This window comes from Mytilus californianus, unplaced genomic scaffold (genome assembly GCF_021869535.1).
Source record: "Mytilus californianus isolate M0D057914Y unplaced genomic scaffold, xbMytCali1.0.p SCAF_1, whole genome shotgun sequence".
Lineage (NCBI taxonomy): Eukaryota > Metazoa > Mollusca > Bivalvia > Mytilida > Mytilidae > Mytilus > Mytilus californianus.
Genome location: NW_026262581.1, coordinates 104389641 through 104408769, shown reverse-complemented (window position 1 = coordinate 104408769; position 19129 = coordinate 104389641). Strand labels below are relative to the sequence as shown.

General features: G+C 31.2%; 2 protein-coding genes across 2 annotated transcripts in view; one reads left to right on the top strand and one right to left on the bottom strand.

Moving 5' to 3' along the window:
- The window catches only part of LOC127728700 (putative leucine-rich repeat-containing protein DDB_G0290503), a 99008-nt gene that overhangs the window by 9490 nt on the left and 70389 nt on the right, over positions 1 to 19129 (top strand). The window lies entirely within an intron of this gene.
- On the bottom strand, positions 4709 to 9719 carry LOC127728742 (doublesex- and mab-3-related transcription factor A2-like). The gene is made up of 2 exons (XM_052236380.1): positions 9225 to 9719; positions 4709 to 5663 (listed from the first exon to the last, which is right to left on the bottom strand). The coding sequence occupies exons 1-2, from the start codon at positions 9592 to 9594 to the stop codon at positions 4984 to 4986; spliced, it is 1050 nt and encodes a 349-aa protein (XP_052092340.1). The 5' UTR covers positions 9595 to 9719; the 3' UTR covers positions 4709 to 4983.

The following is a 19129-nucleotide window of genomic DNA, read 5'->3' as shown; positions in this document are numbered from 1 at the left end:
TAAAGACTGTCTTGGAGGCTGTCTAAATGACCAAATTGGAAGAAATTATTACTCTTGGAATAGCTTTAAAAGAAAAAAGAGAGGCACCGAATGTATAAAGGACAAGGGCGAATGTAAACACGATGCACAAAGGCATTATATAAATATCACAATGATATTAATTTAGGTTATTTACCAAGTTTTAGAAAGATTAAATATGAAAACAGCTGATTAATACATGATAATGTAATAGCAAATATAACTACCAATAGCTGCGTGTTTTGATACAACGCGATAACCTAGTAACTTCTCTAGCAAGGCTTTAAGAAAAAAAAAACATACTATTACTTTTTTAAAAGTTGTATAGTCGGTAACACAAATTGTTTAATCGTTAATGCTTCAGTTTCTCCGCTTGCTAGAAACATAACTCTGTCATAGATCGCACATATCCATTACTATCCATCTGATTGTATTACCTGTTTCGTCATATTCCTCCTACCTTTCACATGTCATATCCATCATGACTTTAGAAATTCTCTCCATTTGAGTTTTATTGGATTCCTTTTCTGTTTTATCCGAGGGTTTGTTTGTTTGTTTGTACTAGGACGTTTACGTATGTTTTAATTGGCGTCGATACACAAGATTCGTTAAGAAAATAACGAAATTATGGGAAAGTGAAGAAATATAATTCCGATATGTATATTTTGAAGGATGTATGTGGCAGCCTTTTATGAACAAATACCTATTTTCTGTATCTTGCTCTAGTTTCTTCATGTTACTTGATCAGATTGTGTTTTCATAATTGATTAGTATTAATAATTGTCTTTCCTTTTGGTGGATACAATTAACTTCTAGTTTTAGTTGGGTTGAACTTGATGTTGGTCTAGGAAAAACGGGTTATAAGCGATGTGGAGATGAGCAATCATTACCAATTAAGAGATTTACGAAAATAACCTAATGAGTCTGATGTTTCCTTTCTAAATCTTGATCCTAACGATGAGCAAATGAACTCACATACTCGGACAGAAACAAAACGATCTAAAGTACATCCATACAAAGTTGCTATGCTTATTGTTTGTATATTTTATCCGTTTTGGGGTTTTTGTTTATAATTCCTTGTCATTTTGAACTTAGTCCTTTAATAGCAGACTTGTTCCTTTATTGTTATGAATCGTAGTGTATGACCAAACTCAGTCAAGAACCGTCTAAATTCCCTTTAATTGATAAATTCAACAACACTTACCGTTATCTTGATGATATTTTTTCGTTAAATAATCAAGAATTCTCTAACTATACTGCTGAAATTTACCCAAAGGAACTTACTTTAAATAAATCTAATATCAACAGCAATAACTGTCCTTTCCTAGATTTAGATATTTCAGTATTACACCAGAAACTTTACACAAAAATTTACGACAAAAGGGATGATTATTCTTTCCCTAGTGTTAATTTTCCCTTATTGGACGGTGATGTTCCTTTGGCACCGTCTTACGGTGTTTATATATCACAACACGTTCGCTATGCTCGTGTCTGTAGTGACGTTTTGGATTTTAATGAGCGTAATCTCTGTATTACTAGTAAATTATTAAGTCAGGGATTTCGTTACCACAAATTACTTAAAACCTTTACTAAATTCTGATTTGGTCTGCAAGTTTGGCTGTACCTGTAGAAAACTTATTTCAAACGGAATAGCACATTTTACGGTGATGTTGTAAACCGAGCCCGGAAATTTAGAAACAATCCGTGTAAACTTATCAATCTTTTAAATAAACTTATTCTAAAAGGTTACCTATTCAACACTGTAATTAAATCTTTGAATATTGTTTTTTTATTGGTATACATATTGATTTTGTTATCAGTAAATTAAAACCATACTAAATATTACACATATGTACTTTCACGGTACTACAATCTGTCGATACCTATAGTTTGGCATTGCACAAGGTCATGTTTTTCTCTGACTGTTAATGATGTCTTTATACTAAATTCCATTGGATGTTGGATGTGTACTGATTGATATTTAAGTCTAAGATACATGATTTTTTTTTCATTAGTTGTTATTGGCTTTGAACTAGCTGTCAGTAACTGCGAGTACTCTCAGATCTGTACTTAGTGTCTTTTTGTTTTTGGGATGTATATATAAGTACCCGTCCACGTCCACTGTGTTTCTGTTAGATGTATTTCTATTTGTATCCATCTGATGAGTTAGGCTTTTTCAACTGATTTTTATAGTTTGTTCATATGTTGTACTGTTACACCACTGTCTCAGGTTAGGGGGAGGGTTGAGCGCTCACAAACATGTTTATTCCCGCCACATTCTTTATGTGCCTGTCCCAAGTCAGGAGCCTGTAGTTCAGTGTTTGTCGTTGGTTCGTGTCCATCATATTTGTTTTTCGTAAATTGTTTTGTTATAGATTAGGCCGTTGGTTTTCTCAATTGAATTGTTTCATATTTTTCATGTCGGGGCCTTTTATAGCCGACTATACGGTATGGTTTTTTCTCATTGTGAAGGCCGCTCGGTTGCTTATAATTGCTTACATCCACTTCATTTGTACTTTGGTGGATAGTTGTCTCATTGGCAATCATACCACATCTCCTTATTTTTATATTTAGTCAAGTTTAATTTAATCGTATTTTCTTATCCACAGTGTTGTCTATGGTTTATTATATTTTGGTTGTTTTGTCATAACTTGTCTTAGAATTGAACAAAATTGAGAATGGAAACGGGGAATGTGTCATAGAGACAACAACCCGACCAAAGAGCAGAAAAAACAGCCCAAGGCCACCAATGGGTCTTCAACACAGCGAGAAAATACCGCACCGGAGGCGGACTTCAGCTTGCCATGGCCCCGTGAACAAAAATGTGTACTAGTGAACAATGTTATATCAGTGAAGTACCTTGTGGTGCATGATTTGACATTTATAGTTGTCTTATCTAAAACAAAAATTACTAGTAGTACTGTATATTTTTTTATCCGTTATATTCCCATTTTAATTTTTTTTATGTACATTAGTTAGAATGATTATAGTTAGATCTTATAGCCCAGATCCTGTTTGAAATTTTGAGCAATACAATTTTACCTTTTTTTTCGTTTTGTAAAGTCCTCTTAAGGATTTCTATTCAATTTTCAAATCCCAAGAGTTAAGTGGGTATAGAAATAAAGTCACCTTCGCCCGTCCTTTAATAGAACCAATATGCCAAAGATGGGCGTCAGGTTTATTGTGTGGGATATATACATATGCATGCCCGTCTTGTCGGATTATGACGTTGAATCTGATACCTAGGTTCACTGTCAGCTAAAGAATTCCGTACAAGAACTATTACAAAGCAACATTTCTTCAACTGTCCAAGCAATTTTTTTTTCAAAAGACAAACGGAAATAATTTTCTGCTGGTACACTAGAGTCAAACGTTGGTTAGTAAATATATACACATCATTTAGATCGTTTTAACAAAGAAAGTCTTTAATATACTAGTATCAACCAAAGCCGTTGTAAACGTTCAGTTAAATAAAGTTAAAACTAAGCTTAAACGAAAAGAGATTTAACTTCATTAAATCAAAATTTCAATAAGTAGTTGGTATCTTTTGAATAATATAGTTCGCAAATCACAAAATCATTATACAATCTACCCGTAACAGTATCGACACCATAGATTAACACATAACCTATACTACTGCTGCGATATTTCTTTGGTATGGAATGGGTTTTACTCACTGTTGAGCGCCGTATGGTAACTTATAATTGTGTATATCCTTACCCTTTGATCTCTGATGGATAGATGTTGGCTCGTTGGCAACAATACCATAGCACCTTATGTTTTTATTTAGAAAGATATTTGATTTTTTTTTTAGCTTCAGTTAACTTACATTTTAATGACAACACATTTTCAGTGTTTTTTGTAAACATAATACTTGCAGACATTAACTTTGGTACAGGTACCAAGTGAAAAGGGGGCTAAGTGGTGATTAGGGTCTCACATTATGCTTTCGGAATTATTAAATCTGTCCTTCCGAAGTATCTAATGTTCACCAAATTTCAAGTAACATTTATACACAATTCATATGACTTAAATGTTTTATGAATAGCACTATATAAATAACACATAGCTGAGAGGGTGATAGATTGTTACCCCGAGAAAACATTGTCAACTGAGGCGAAGCCAAGGTTGACAATGTCTTTCGAGGGGTAACAACCTGCTCTATCACCCTCTCAGATATGTGTTATTTAATTTATTATACTGAATGTTCTGTTATTACTGTCGATTAAATTTCAAATTCAAAGTAATAAACTATGACGTCTTGTACATAACAACCATCCGTATTTAATAAAGCGCACACTTGATCAAGCGTCTCCGTGAAGGGTAATAGAGTATTTGCCATAGGATAGAGTCGTATTTAATAAAGCGCACACTTGATCAAGCGTCTCCGTGAAGGATAATAGAGTATTTACCATAAAAAAGAGTAAATTAACACCCTCGTATAAGCCAATCAAAATATTGCATTTTTACGTGAAGTATAATAAATCATTTTAGCTCATTTCGAACGTTAAAAGGTCTATACTCGCTTTTATCTCCAATGAAATCAAGATGCGTGTGTTCATGTATTTTTGAGTTTGCGTTCAATTGTTTAATTTTACTGGCCATGAACAAACTTTGATATAGTAAATGAGTATTATTTCAAATGCACATACATTATCATATTTTGTACAGTAACCAAAAAAGGATAAAATTCAGAAAAAATAATTTAATTGGCAACAAATATCTACATAACTACAATATCTTTGACAAAGCTATATGCAACAAATAACTGGAACACACATTTTGTGATGTATAAACATATTAACGTGACGTGACAAACAATATATATATATATATATATAGCTTAACCTTTTCATTAACAACATCCCACCATTCAAAACCATTTCTGTACATATTTGAGCATTCAGTTATTGCACCATTATTCTGTGAGTGAAAGCATTCACAGCACCATGTTATATATACTGTTTAATCGGTAAGACAATTTGATTTGTCTGTTGACGATTGAGGAAATGGTTTTGTTGGACAACAAGGATACATGCTATAATGAAATGGCTTCGTACCATTGCTGGATAGTCCTTCAAAGCTTGAATAATTAGCACCGACACTTAAACCTGGTAACATAGGTGGATACGGCATGGCTAATGCAAGACCTCGACCGCCTATTCCTCCCCAAGCATACCTCATGGCATTTAATGATGCAGCGTTTGCTAGCGTTGAGATAGGTGAAAATGCAGATTTAAAGTTTGTACCGGCTAATGGTGACGATAATGGCGACATTAATGGATTTGGTGCATGTATTCCACTGTCAGTTTGTTCCGAACAATGGTTACTCAATACTTGTTCAATTGACTGTACCATATTACCGCCACACCCTTGTAAGATCAGCTGCAAAACACTACGTTTCATGTGTGGAAATATACGACATAACATATTTAGTGAGTTTAGATTGTTGATTTCTTCATTTGATTTGCGAAATGCAGAGTCAGCTGTTGGGCTTGGCGTTTCGTATGATTTCGGTGAAGGTACAGGAGAATGTCGATAGTTTCCGGGTGATGATCGTGATGATTCGTTAATATCCGGAGAAGAAGAAGGAGAATTTCCTGATGGAGAATGGTCTGTGTCTTTATCAAGTCGTTGTCGTTTAGCTGAAAAATACAATTTCTTAATATACAATCTACTTTCATTTCAAACATTATCATAGTTAATTTGAATAGTCAACCTATCAACTTAAATTCATTAATTTTTAACTGATTATGATATGGTTATAATATAATTCTATATGAATTAACAATTTTCATGTATCACTCCACTTCATTCAAAGTCGAATAAAATGTAACACTAAACCAATAAAAACACCCATTTCCGTCATAATTACCTCATTTATGCATAACAAGGCAACAATTACTCGATCTGATACATTGTCAATGGACATTAATCATATTTACATTTGATGGAGTCTAGAATCATTATTTTCAATGACTTAACACTTTCTATAGCGATGTGTGTGGCTTAATACAAATTAATGCATTGAAGAAAGCGAAAAATTAAAGTAATTCCATATCACAACAGTCATAATGAACTTTTTTTTTAATGTGTTCATGATCAGGGATATTTAAGAAAACTGTAGTTATTATTCAGCAAATTGTTTGAATCTAGTGTCTATACAATTTTGATATTTAAAAAAAAACTTCAAAAGATTGTTTTTGAGAAATGCATATTCTATTAATTCATTTTGTAATATGATCGTCGTTTTTTTTTAATTTCTAATTTTAATTAACTTTCATCGCCACGAGCTTGCTAAAATAAATAAAAACTTCAAAGCTTGCCCTGCTTGTATTTTAAATTGGAGACATTTGTTCATTGGAAAAAATGATAATATTCAATTCTTCTTGAACATATTGTTTAGAGAATTAAAATATGTTCAAACAGAAAAGAAAATGCACAAGAACAAAAATGACCGTATTCAAACAATCGTACAATGGTGTTGATCAGATAAATCAAGATATGTTTCAGCCAACTACTTCACGGCTGGTGTTCAAATAATTCCTTTAAATAAAGTTAAAATGTGAAAGAAAGTGTTACAAATCGTGTTATCTCTAATTAAATGTATTTTCTGATCGGACAATGAATGTGCACTGAGAAAGATATAATTTTTACTCTCACTTTAAAAACAGGCGAAGTGAATCAGTTAGAGAGTCAGTTCGTCTCTGTATAAAAAATATAAACTATTTAAACCTAGTCATTCGATTAAAAACTTCATTTTCACCCTTAAATGTCACTTGATACTTTTAATGAGTGCAACAGAAATATAGAAATATATACAGAGTATACAATGATATAACTTGAAACCGAAGAGTTTCTCGTTACAACAGCATTGTTGTGAGGGCTATTGAGTTACAACATGGCCTTCGACATGACAGCGACTTCTATTTCTATATTGTGAAATTTTGTAGCAATCTGATTATGATTTTACAAATAAATTGTTTCTTTTTGAATTGGTTTTTACTGATAAGATATGGTGTTTTGTTTGTTGAATAGCTAAAGCGGAAATCTTTGCACTAACAAAGGTGATAAACAAAAAGAGTTTAAATCACTTTTGCGACCTACGGTAACCTGTTAGCAAATTAAAACCTTTTTTCTTAAAGCATTAATTAATGCACTGAAATGGTGCAGTCGTTTTGATAAAGTGATACGTTCTGTAATTTAAGCTTGAAATATACAATTACACAAGTTATTAGGATTAACATTGAAAAAATATCAATTTGTTCATGAAAAAGTAATAAACAATTGCAAATCATTTTCAGTAGACATATATATTACACTATGTTCATTTGCATTTTGTTTGTACAGAACACTGCAGCGGTTTTAATAATCATCTTTGAGAAGTAAATGCAGACATTTTTTGTTATCTATTTAAACGCAAATAATTTTAATCATGAGTTCGAATTTTTCAACAACAATATTATTTCATCTGTTATAACATCAAAAGTGACGGCAAATAAAAAAAAAGTGCATTTGTCCATACTATATAATAGTTAGATGTACTGTAACAATCAGATTAGGGGAAAAGAGAAAATTAAGTGATATCTATATTGCAATCAAATATATAAGTTGAAGAACTAACAACTCAAAAGCAAATGAACTAAAAGACGAATACAAGTACTATCGACTGCGAAACAGAAATATCAAAAAGTCTGAAGTCCATTGGGTAAGACTACAGCAACACAAAAGACTAACAATCAATTAATCCATTAGGCATGCACACGTTAACTACTAGTTTGTTAGTCTTATGGTGTTGTTATAGAAATAGACAATACTAGGAACATAAGATCTATGGGTATTCGTTTACAATTTATACTTGTATGATTCGTTGACAATTTATACTTATATGATTCGTTTACAACAATTCATACTTATGGATAAATCACATAAACTTTTATTTATCTCATTCAGTGCATTTGTATATCTTAAGTAGATAAAGAAAATAAGAGTTTATTTTTATATTAAGGATCTTCTTATCGAAATATGCATTATTCGCGACTACGGAAAATTTCTTTCAATAATAAAAATTTTAGTATCTCAATGAATAAATGAAATACTTCAGTTACAGCTATACGATAAATCCATCTTTTTAATTTTATATCTTTATGATCAAGAACATGTATTAATATAATTATATATTTAACACTTTAATAAAGAAAGTTATATTCCTTATTTTAAACATTTATATACTATAATTCCAGGAACAATGTAGAGTTATCTTTTTATACTTCGAACAAACAAGAATATCATTATATCCAATAAAAATTCGCAACCTAAATCTTATCTGGAAGGTAAACATGATTGTGATGAACAAGATGGTGATAACAATTCTATTGATAAAATGATGCAATATGATTCAGATTTAAACTTTTGATTAGCATATTTTACTGCAACATCTTGAACAAACGATATTTAACTTTTTTTAAATTTTATTTGAAAGGAACATAAATTTAACATAAAATTTCTATTTAAGTATGTCTATAAAATAAAATGCACAATAGCTTTTTCTTCAAATTAAATAACGACTGCAGACACATACTTTTTTTTTATTTTCTCATATAAATTATATAATATTAAACAATGTATCAATAACCATGGGGATCGTTTCTTCTTCCTACATACACGTTTTTCAAACAAGTTTTCAACAAAAGATATTTGGAGGCCAAATATTTCTAAATACACAATTTGTCTTTATAATAGGGATTCAGATTTTTGTTGAAATCACAGTAAATTGAAACAAAATGTCCACAGGACTGTTTATTTACTGTGATTACTGGCAGTTATTTGACATATATACTAGCAAGTAAAAAAGTATTAACAAAAATATCGAACTCCAAGATAAATTAAAAAAGAGAGAAGTCAATGAAACCTAACATAATCAAAACAATAAATAAACTCTTGGAGTTTTTTCAGTACTAATAGGTGTCTAAATCAAAATTATGAATATGCAAATTGAGGTATACTTTTCTATTGTACTCTGTTTACTTTCGACATTGTATTTTAAATGGAATGAACATGCACTTTTATTGACGGATATCCCTTTTATTTGGTATGTGACATTTGCTTTATTGTATTTGTTTTAATATACATTAAATGTAAGACTAACTATTTTTGTTTATCCTTTTAAATGGCATATTACATGTATAACTTTATAAAATACCTACCGGGAGTTTCTTCAGTACTGATAGGTGTCTGGAATTTCTTGGTATCAGGAAACATAGTAACTGTCTCTGGATTTAATTGTAGTAGTCCAGTGGGTCCGTACAACATCCCTAGTTCCCTAGCTTCGTTTTCTTCTTGAGCTTGCTGTCTTCTCAAAGCGACCTGGGCAGCCATTACTCTCTGTCGTTCTGCTATTAATGTACATTTAGCACAAACACAGTCCCGCCATCTACAATATCGTTTATGTCCTTTCAAGGCGGAAACAACACCATGATTACGACATCTTGCACATTTTGGAGTTCTAGGGTAGCGATCTGATGCTCTCATAAACAATGAATTTGCAGAATCACCCTTTTCCTCGTCAGAACTCATCCTTTTTACTTTAAGAAAAGACGTTAAAGACGTTAAAAAATGTTGCCGTAGTATGTTGCAAGGACAATGACAAGAAATGTAATGATAATTGATGCTTTAATCTTGTGGTATTTGATTTTTTCCTATTGCTAATGTTACCCGCCCAGAAAGGACCGCCCTATATAGAAAAATCGTTTTTTTCTTGTCAATACGATATGCGACTTCGTTTTCTTTCAATAACTTTAACTATTTCATTGGTTAAGATATTTTAAGACCAAACCCATTGATTGAAAAATAGCGAACGAAAATTATGTTTGATTTTTAAACAATTATATCCTTAAATGTTTGGTTAAATGACAAGTCAAAAAACGACGATCTGACTTCTTAATCGCTTTATTGCAATCTATTCAGTCCTTTTAATCGACACAAACAATTTTGGTTCAATTTTGTTTGAATTTATTAGCAAAATTTTCACGCTTTTATAACAGTAATGAAATTTAAGCATTTCTGTAGTAAAGAAGCTTTAATTCTCCTCCACTCAGTTTAGAAAGATTTTTGATATTATTTGTTATTCATAATTGAAAATTTGTTAGATAAATAATTCAAGTAATTTTAAAGAGATATTGAAATATATGATATGTAAAAAAAAAAAACGCTTTTATAGAAACGAACGCAAACTGCATAAATTGTTAATATTTAAACTTGTCAGATATGGTGCATAGTAAGGAAAAAGCAAGTTTTGCATATACAATAAACACACATTGTAAGTATTTAAAAGATGAATTAATAGAGAATCAAAATAATAAAAGAGTATGAATTTTACAAATTGAATAAAATATTCTAGCTAGAGTGGTTCAGAAAGATTCTTTTCTTTTTAAAATGCTATAAAAGCCTGTGTGACAATGTGGAAACAATTATATAATTACTATAAGCGTTTGCTGAAATGTTATAGTCCAAGTTTAAAATATAACTTTTGTTGGCAATTTATATATATTCAATATCATAGAATATATAAATATTTTTTTTAGGGGAAACAGTTTTAAAGTCTAAAATAAAAAATCTCATTGGCCTACACCTTACTGATACGTTTAATAGACAATAAATTGCATCGCAAACGATTAAGTTTTAAGCATGGCTCATATCTAATTTAAGTAAGCTATTTAGTGTTCCCAAATGAGGAAGACATAATTAGAAATTCGGAAGCGTGTTATTAATCTGCAGAAGAGAGGTAACAGTATTTTTTTAATCTGCAGAAGAGGGGTAACAGTTTTTTTTGCCCCTTTTCAAATTTTTTAAATAACAAAAAAATTGAAAAGTGGGAAGTTAATCGTTTATCTATATAAAAATAAGGAGATGTGGTATAATTGCCAATGAGACAATTATACACCAAAGACCAAAGGACGAGGATGTAAACGTGACCTACAGGTAACTGTCCTTCAACAATAAATTAATCCCATACCGTATATAGTAAGCTGTAAAAGGGCCCGGGATGATACAACGTGAAACAAATCAAAAGGGAAAACCAATGGTGTGATTTATACTAAAACCGATAAACGGGAGAAAAATATTACAACTAGCAACCAACAACAACAACTAAAGTACAGGGGCTCTTAACGAGACAGACACAGAAGGAATGTGGCGGGGTTAACTGGGCATGTTTGTGAGCGACATTGGTGTAACTGCACAACATTAGAACAATATGTAAAAATTAGTTGGGAAAGGCTGGACTCATCAGATCATTACGGAGCATAAAACAACGACATTTGTATACATGTATCTTATTCGTAGCTAACTTACTCAGCTGCTGTTTTGATCACTAGACCTGATACCATATGTTTAATGTTACACATATCGAAATTCTTGCGATTGCCCATAACTTAAATTCACATGTACAGTAAATACCAAAACATAGCCAACTCTGTTTTAAAGAACAAATAATATCCTAATCGCTGCATAAAGTGCAAATATTAAATTACATAATTAATTGTTCAATTCAATACATGATTATTGCGCCTTGTTTTTTGAAATGTTGCTGCTTTTGAACATCCGAAGCATTTACATACAAAGAAATAAGAAAGGAAGACTTTGTAATGAAATATTATGTCTAACTATAGTATGATGTCTGTATATTTTCTGCTCTCTGTTATTAAATGGTGGTCAAAACTAGGATGATTATAACTGTAATATCACTTTAAAAATCCAATGCTTAAATCAGAACAAATTTAAAACATTTAAAAACTGATCAATATAACTCAATAGAGTTCTTCACAATGCATATTAACAAAAATTGCATATTTCATTTCAGTTTAGACAAATCCCGGGAAAATGAGAAATATGTGAGAAAAAAATGGTTAAAGAAACAAAACAAAGACTTAAATTATTACCAGAATATTAACCATGAAATCGACCAATCAAAAAATCACGTCATGTGGAATCAAACTTGGAAGGAAGTGCGTTTTATTCTTTGCTTGTCATTTTGAATCCATCATGATCAACGTCAAAGATGCGCTTTAAGCATAAAATGTTTACAAGTTTGTGATTTAGTAAATGATGTTAAAATCATAATGCGTTTTAAAAATTGATAACAAGTATAATTTCAATTTGTTTTTACAGGGCGCACGAGTAAAGTATTTTATGGCCTGTTATTACTGTTTCCTTTCGTGTTGAAGTAGAGTGGCTCCAGGGTGAAAGAACATACCATCCAGTCAACTCAAATAAATCAGTTAAATGTCCCACAAAAATGGGCAGATGATATGCAGTAACATATGGACTATTCAAGCAAAGAGGAAATTTACTTTTTACAAAAAATATATCTACAAACATGCAAATAATAAATGATTTAAACACTTAAATACATCATAAATTAAAATCTGACAGGAAACGAACGCATTCTGTAAAAGGAAGGTTTTTGTTTTAAATTTTTGTTATTTTCTAAATATGGTAAGTTACACATAGAAACTTAAAAAAGCTGATAAGAAGCTTTTTGTCGTAATTCATTTGTACAAAAATTGATTAACGGAAATAGATAAATAGATAACAATAAATTTATATACGTCAACACATTCTACTTTATTATTTGTATCATATACGATGAATGGTTTTATTTCATTATTATTATTTTTATATACATTGATGCAGACATTTAGTTTCAGTTTAATGTGTGTTTTTGTTGAAAGCTTATGATTGAAACCGAATACAGTATTGTTATAGTGAATTTAATAAAACCTGTCAAATTTATTACGAATCATGCTCCTTTATTATATTTAAGAAGTACACAATATAGTGTAACTATTTTCACATAAAACATGATACCTTTTCACTTGATACAATTTGGAAACAATTCAACTACAAGCTGCGGGGATGGTGAAATTTTAAGATTAATGTTTCAAGTATAGACTGGCATCGGAGAAATTATATCATTGGAAAGGGAAGTGTTCTTTTTTATTTTGCTTAATGGCGAATTATCACCTTGAAATTTTATCTCTTTATGTGACATTAAATTTTAAATTGTCCAAAGTTCTTATTATCCATGACATTTTTATGATTTATTTTCTACAACATGATTTATCATATCCCAAGGAATCATTGTTTACACCAAAAGTGTACTGTTGCACTATCATGTTCAGCAAAAATATGTTCAGTTATAACTTTCTACACGAAGAAAAACATTCAAATAACTCTATATTACGTCTAAGACTAAACAGTTATGTAACAATTAGCACAATTTGTAATTCATACTCACAACCTTTAAATGATAAGAATACAAAGAGATGTGGGGTAAACATGTCACTTTAAATAACATCTGTCCTGTATGCACGCAAATCAATGGGATTAATTCTCAAATAAGCAGCGTTAATATGTACCATGGAATGGTATAACGTCTGAAATTCAGTCCAAAAACGGGTTCGTCAAGCAATAATTTGTTTCAGTTTTAATTTACAAATAAGTTTAGGAAATGTATATCTTTACTGAAGATACAGGCATTTATGACGAACTGATTTATCGATGGTTATTGTCATACAGTGGCGAATATTACAAGCTTATTCCTGACGAGAACTAATGAAATGACAGGTTTTTAAGAAAGGAGTGAACAGAGAAAATAAACGAACACAAGAAAAATTCGAAAGTTATGATAAATTAAAAAAAGTGATACAATATGCAATCATCACATGACCACTTGTTGCTTTTCATAGTGCAAAAGCTTGCATCACCCATTAGTGGCATTTAATATATATCTTTCAAGGATTAGTTGCTTATGAATAGAGTTAGCAAAGAAATTTCAGAAAAAAGGAACAGCAAAATGATGAACAATACCATATAATACCGTAACATGTTCGCAATTAAAAGCGAGTTCAAATTTCTTTGTTTTATGAAAAAGGAAATCGTGCTTTCTAGCACTAAACTACCAGTTACTGTACTCGCCATAGATTTCATAAAATAATCTGATCAACGGTTTAAGAGAAACCTCAGTCTAGCGCAGGTGTAACTTGTTTTCTTAATCGTCTTTTTTTTGTGGAGTATTTTGTATTCGTCTATTTGTATTTTTCTTTTGAACATATTGTCTGCTTATCTTCTAGGTTCTGGTTTTGTCCTATTTGTATCGTCTTCCTCCTTTGTACAACTATATTAAGTCCCGTTATGTTATTGTTTACCACGTATTTATATATACATATACTCTGCTGTCTAAGCATTGACTTGATAGGAATTTTTAATAAAGTTTTTCTTCGCACGCAATAAATTTGATTTTGTTTTACTACCAAAGAACCGAGGTCGATGTTAATGAATTGGTACTCCGAAAGACTATCATTTTCATGTATACTACGGTTTGGCTTTGGTTTCCTTTCTCAAAAGGCACAATTGACTTTATACGGATTAAGCTGTTATTAAGATATCGTATGGTTATACCTCCTTGTGTATTATTGCATCATCTGGTTCTTAGTTTTCCCTATGCAGTTAATTTAGAGAAAGTCGTCGGATGCATTTATTAAGTATGAAGAAGAAGAATATTTTATTTCCAATTATGGGCCCCAAAGGGCATAAACATTACAACTGTGAATAAAAAGGATGTGTGAAATAAGTCAAGAACATACGATCTTTACTAATAGACACGTGCCATATACTAGAATATATGAATATATGCCCCGATTTCACAAAAGTTAAAAAAAATACAAACTATGAAAGATCTGCCATCAACACAAAATTTCCCAAATTGATAAAAAAAATGAAAAAAACTGTAAGGCAACTAAGGAGATTCTCGGCTTGGAAAATCACATAACATATGGCTGAGTTAAACTGATGTCTGAGACATTTAACTCTATAATACTGGTATGATAAATAAAAAACATAGAAAAAGGTAAAGAAAAATAAACAATACCAGATCAAAGAATGTTATTAACTTATAATTACAGTTACACGTATGTTTCATAAATATCCGTACTTTAGATTGGCTGTAAGCATTCGCGAGGCATTCAATTTCAAATTGTATTTTTATGAAATTTAACAATCATGACTGCACGTACTTCTCATGATAACGTAACTACAATGCATAGAAAAACAATAGAAAAGCTTGATATAACTCGTTATTTCAGTTATAGCGTATAAATGTAATTATAAGAATTGAATAGGGCTGTAAAAGCGCTTCATACAAAATGTGCTTCGGTCAACGCTTGTTCACCTCAATAAAATTACAAAATGAAGCATTCAATTCTTAACTGAAGTAAGCTCAGAGTACTTGACATGCTGATATGAAATCACGTCGCCTTACAATGATTAATCGGGGACTGTACTTCGGGGTATATAGTTCATATAGCAACGCCATATTCAATATGTAAGCAAGAATCTTGTGCAGTGTCAAGAATAGATTTGTACTGGACAAAAAACAGGAGCATTTAGTCCCTTTTCAGACTTTAAATAATCTATGATCAGATTTTATTTAGAAAGATCAAAGTCTTAAAACAGGTTTGCTAATTTATCTTATAGATATTGTCATCTTCTCTCGTAACGAAAAACGTCAAATGTGCATAGATTTACCCGACACGTTCAGGGTATTATCATGTAGATTTACCCGACACGTTCAGGATATTATCAGGTAGATTTACCCGACACGTTCAGGGTATTATCAGGTAGATTTACCCGACACGTTCAGGGTATTATCAGGTAGATTTACCCGACACGTTCAGGGTATTATCAGGTAGATTTACCCGACACGTTCAGGGTATTATCAGGTAGATTTACCCGACACGTTCAGGGTATTCATCAGGTAGATTTACCCGACACGTTCAGGGTATTCATCAGGTAGATTTACCCGACACGTTCAGGGTATTATCAGGTAGATTTACCCGACACGTTCAGGGTATTATCAGGTAGATTTACCCGACACGTTCAGGGTATTATCAGGTAGATTTACCCACACGTTCAGGGTATTATCAGGTAGATTTACCCGACACGTTCAGGGTATTATCAGGTAGATTTACCCGACACGTTCAGGGTATTATCAGGTAGATTTACCCGACACGTTCAGGGTATTATCAGGTAGATTTACCCGACACGTTCATGGTATTATCAGGACAAGTACAAAAACCATGGGCTTCTGTAAATTTACGAAGCCCAATTTCACAGACTCATAAAACCACAGAGAGGAAGTTGTAACAGGTGTGAAAATTCTAACACTTGCATTAACAGTGTTTTTTACTTTTCTTTTACAATTATGTGACGTCAATTAATAGAAAAATAAAAAAAATAGTAATATTAAATGTTCGTTTTCTATACCATAATCATTCGCCTGATTTCTACATGCGATATAGTGTCTTTAATTTATTATTTTTTGTACAATTGCTTTTAGTTAGAGCGAAGAATAACTACTTTTACAAATTGATTTAATAAATAGATATTTAAACATTTTCAAGCCATTTAAGAAAAAGTTAACTTTGCATAATTACCATTAGAAACAACATTTAATCGAAAAGTCACACCAGTTCATCTTGGCATGTTAATCATTCATGCTTCATAGTACAAAAGTAGAGTTCAATGTATAGATACATGGATACATTGTGTAATCGTCACATAAAGTTAAATAGTTTTTGATATTAAATAAAGTGAAAATTTGATGAAGAAAATTTGTAATAGAGCATACCTTTTTTACTTTTCATTGACAAGCCGTATCTCTTAATACAAAAAAGACTGCTATACATCAATCATTACATATTGGAACACAATTGTATTTTAAACGAAATATCATCAACAAGTAGGAAATAAATTATCTTAACGAAGGACAGGCAACTACATCGTAAACAAATCAAACGTAAACGATACAACTTTAAAACACACACACATATACACGTATTTACACACACACACACACTTATATATAAACTCATAAAATGAGCAAATCGAACCTGGTAATTGAGCTTTTTTATTTACTAGTGGCAACTTTAGTGTTATTTTTTGACGTTTACAAATCCGTTGTTAATACGGCGGTGATAAGTATAAAGGTGATAAGTATAAAGGTGATAAGTATGGCGGTGATAAGTATAAAGGTGATAAGTATAAAGGTGATAAGTATAAAGGTGATAAGTATAAAGGTGATAAGTATAAAGGGAAAGGAAGATTGAATTGTGACTATAATAATGAAACCTAGTTGTTGTCATCTGTGGCACAAATATTTCTTAATTGTCATTCTGGCTATCTGAAAACTTTCGAAGTGTTGAAGTCAGCTTAAACTTAAGGAATCTTTAGTTCAGTAGCTTCCCCATAAACAGCAGCTCACTCTCCACAAAAACATAGTTAAATCAAAATTCTTAATTTAATCTAAACCTATCTTAAATGACTGAAAAAGAATTAGTTAATTATGTTCATTCTTTAAGACGTATACACTGCGGTAAAATCAGTACTATCCAAACAATTCACTTGCGGAATAGTCTGTTTATTGTTTTTTATTTGCTTGTTCAAACTATAAATACTGAATTGTCTGAAAAGTGAAAAGCTGCTGATCAAGACTGAAATCGAAATATATACAAAGAAGTGTGTTGTTTTTAAAAAATTAACTTCAACTTCAACTGACTTTTCATTTTTATGCTCAGATATTTCAGATTTTGGTAATATCATATAAGTTCACCACAAGTATATTGAATTTTAGTATTGCTTAGTATTGCTATACGCGGGTGAAATTGGTATATTTCATTTATATATTTAGAAAAATCTGGGTAGTTAACATAGGTAAATCATCATTCTATGTCTATTAAATAGTGCTTTCTTGTGTAATGTGGAGGCAGTTAAGTCATAAACTAAGTAACAAAAAAAAAGAATTATATTTTTGATCGGGAGACATATTTTCTTCAACAATCGTTGAGCGACTGCATTGTAAGATTGTCAAATGTGGTTCCAAGAAAATACGTAGACAGTTTATTTTGAATTAGAACGACAGACAAAACTACTAGCACTTCATTTTTCAACAATATTAGGTGTTTCTTCAAAACCTTTTTAAAATAACCGTCAAATTCAGGAGTTACTCTTATTGCCAGTATTAATGATAGTATTGGTAAAACTTGTCTCATATATAAATACTTCTTCTAAATTGCCTAAGTAGTATATATATTCTAGAAAGAAAAAAAGTAATAACTGTATCACTAGCCTGTCAAGTTTAAGTTGTGAGTTCGAACCCCGCACGTGCATGGCAGGTGCGTTTGACTCCAATCTTAATTGACTAGGATTGCTAGTTTTCTTACAGGAGGTCGATGGTTCCATCCAAACACTCCGGCTTCCTCCACCAATAAAAAACTGTCCTCCACGTAATAACCAATCTAAATAGTCAAAGTCGATGCTTCCAATCAAAATAACATGAGGAAAGAGAACAAATTTGCATTTTAGATGAAAATATTTCAAATTTTAAATTGTTGTTGTTCCGAATAAATATGCCTTATTTTTTTATTTGAACGCCTTTTTTCATCAACAGAATTACTTAACGTAATTACAATATAGCATCAATTAACGGAGAATACTTGTTTTTCAGAAGCAAGACGTTCATACATTGTGATTATTGATTCGTTAAATACAATTGTACACTGTTGGAATCTTAACAACAGACTTACGTGTAACTATCATCTTTGACGAAAAATGAGACACTTTTGTTTATGAAAAGTAATATTATAAAGAAACAGCACTTTCCAGCCCTGGAAGAAAATTACAAAAATAATTACTTATTAAAGATAAAAGACGATTTCTATCTAATGTTACAGACTTGCACGGTTGTTCTAATATTTCATATTTTTTAGATTCTAATGTTTCTCGTATGTTATCAAACTCATAATACCTTATCATACTGTTTCTTAATAGAAATACGTAAAAATAACATAATTCCATATCATTTCACAAAAGTGCAGACTAATAAAGAAACAAATCCTTCGGGTGTTTCCCGTTGTTCGAAATAAAGCAAGGGCCTCGAATGAAGGTGTGATAAATGGATTTTGTGTTTGTAATTGCTAAATCGATTTTTTGCAATGTACAGAATGTATATAAAGGAAAAAGGCGGAATACAAACTTTTTCATCAGGTATAATTCC

Bases quoted from the DNA above. Each gene is read 5' to 3' on its own strand.
- LOC127728742 (XM_052236380.1), bottom strand. From the start codon at position 9,594: ATGAGTTCTGACGAGGAAAAGGGTGATTCTGCAAATTCATTGTTTATG. The intron at 5,664-9,224 runs GTAGGTATTTTA...TGTATTTTTCAG, and splicing joins CAGTACTGAAGAAACTCCCG to CTAAACGACAACGACTTGAT.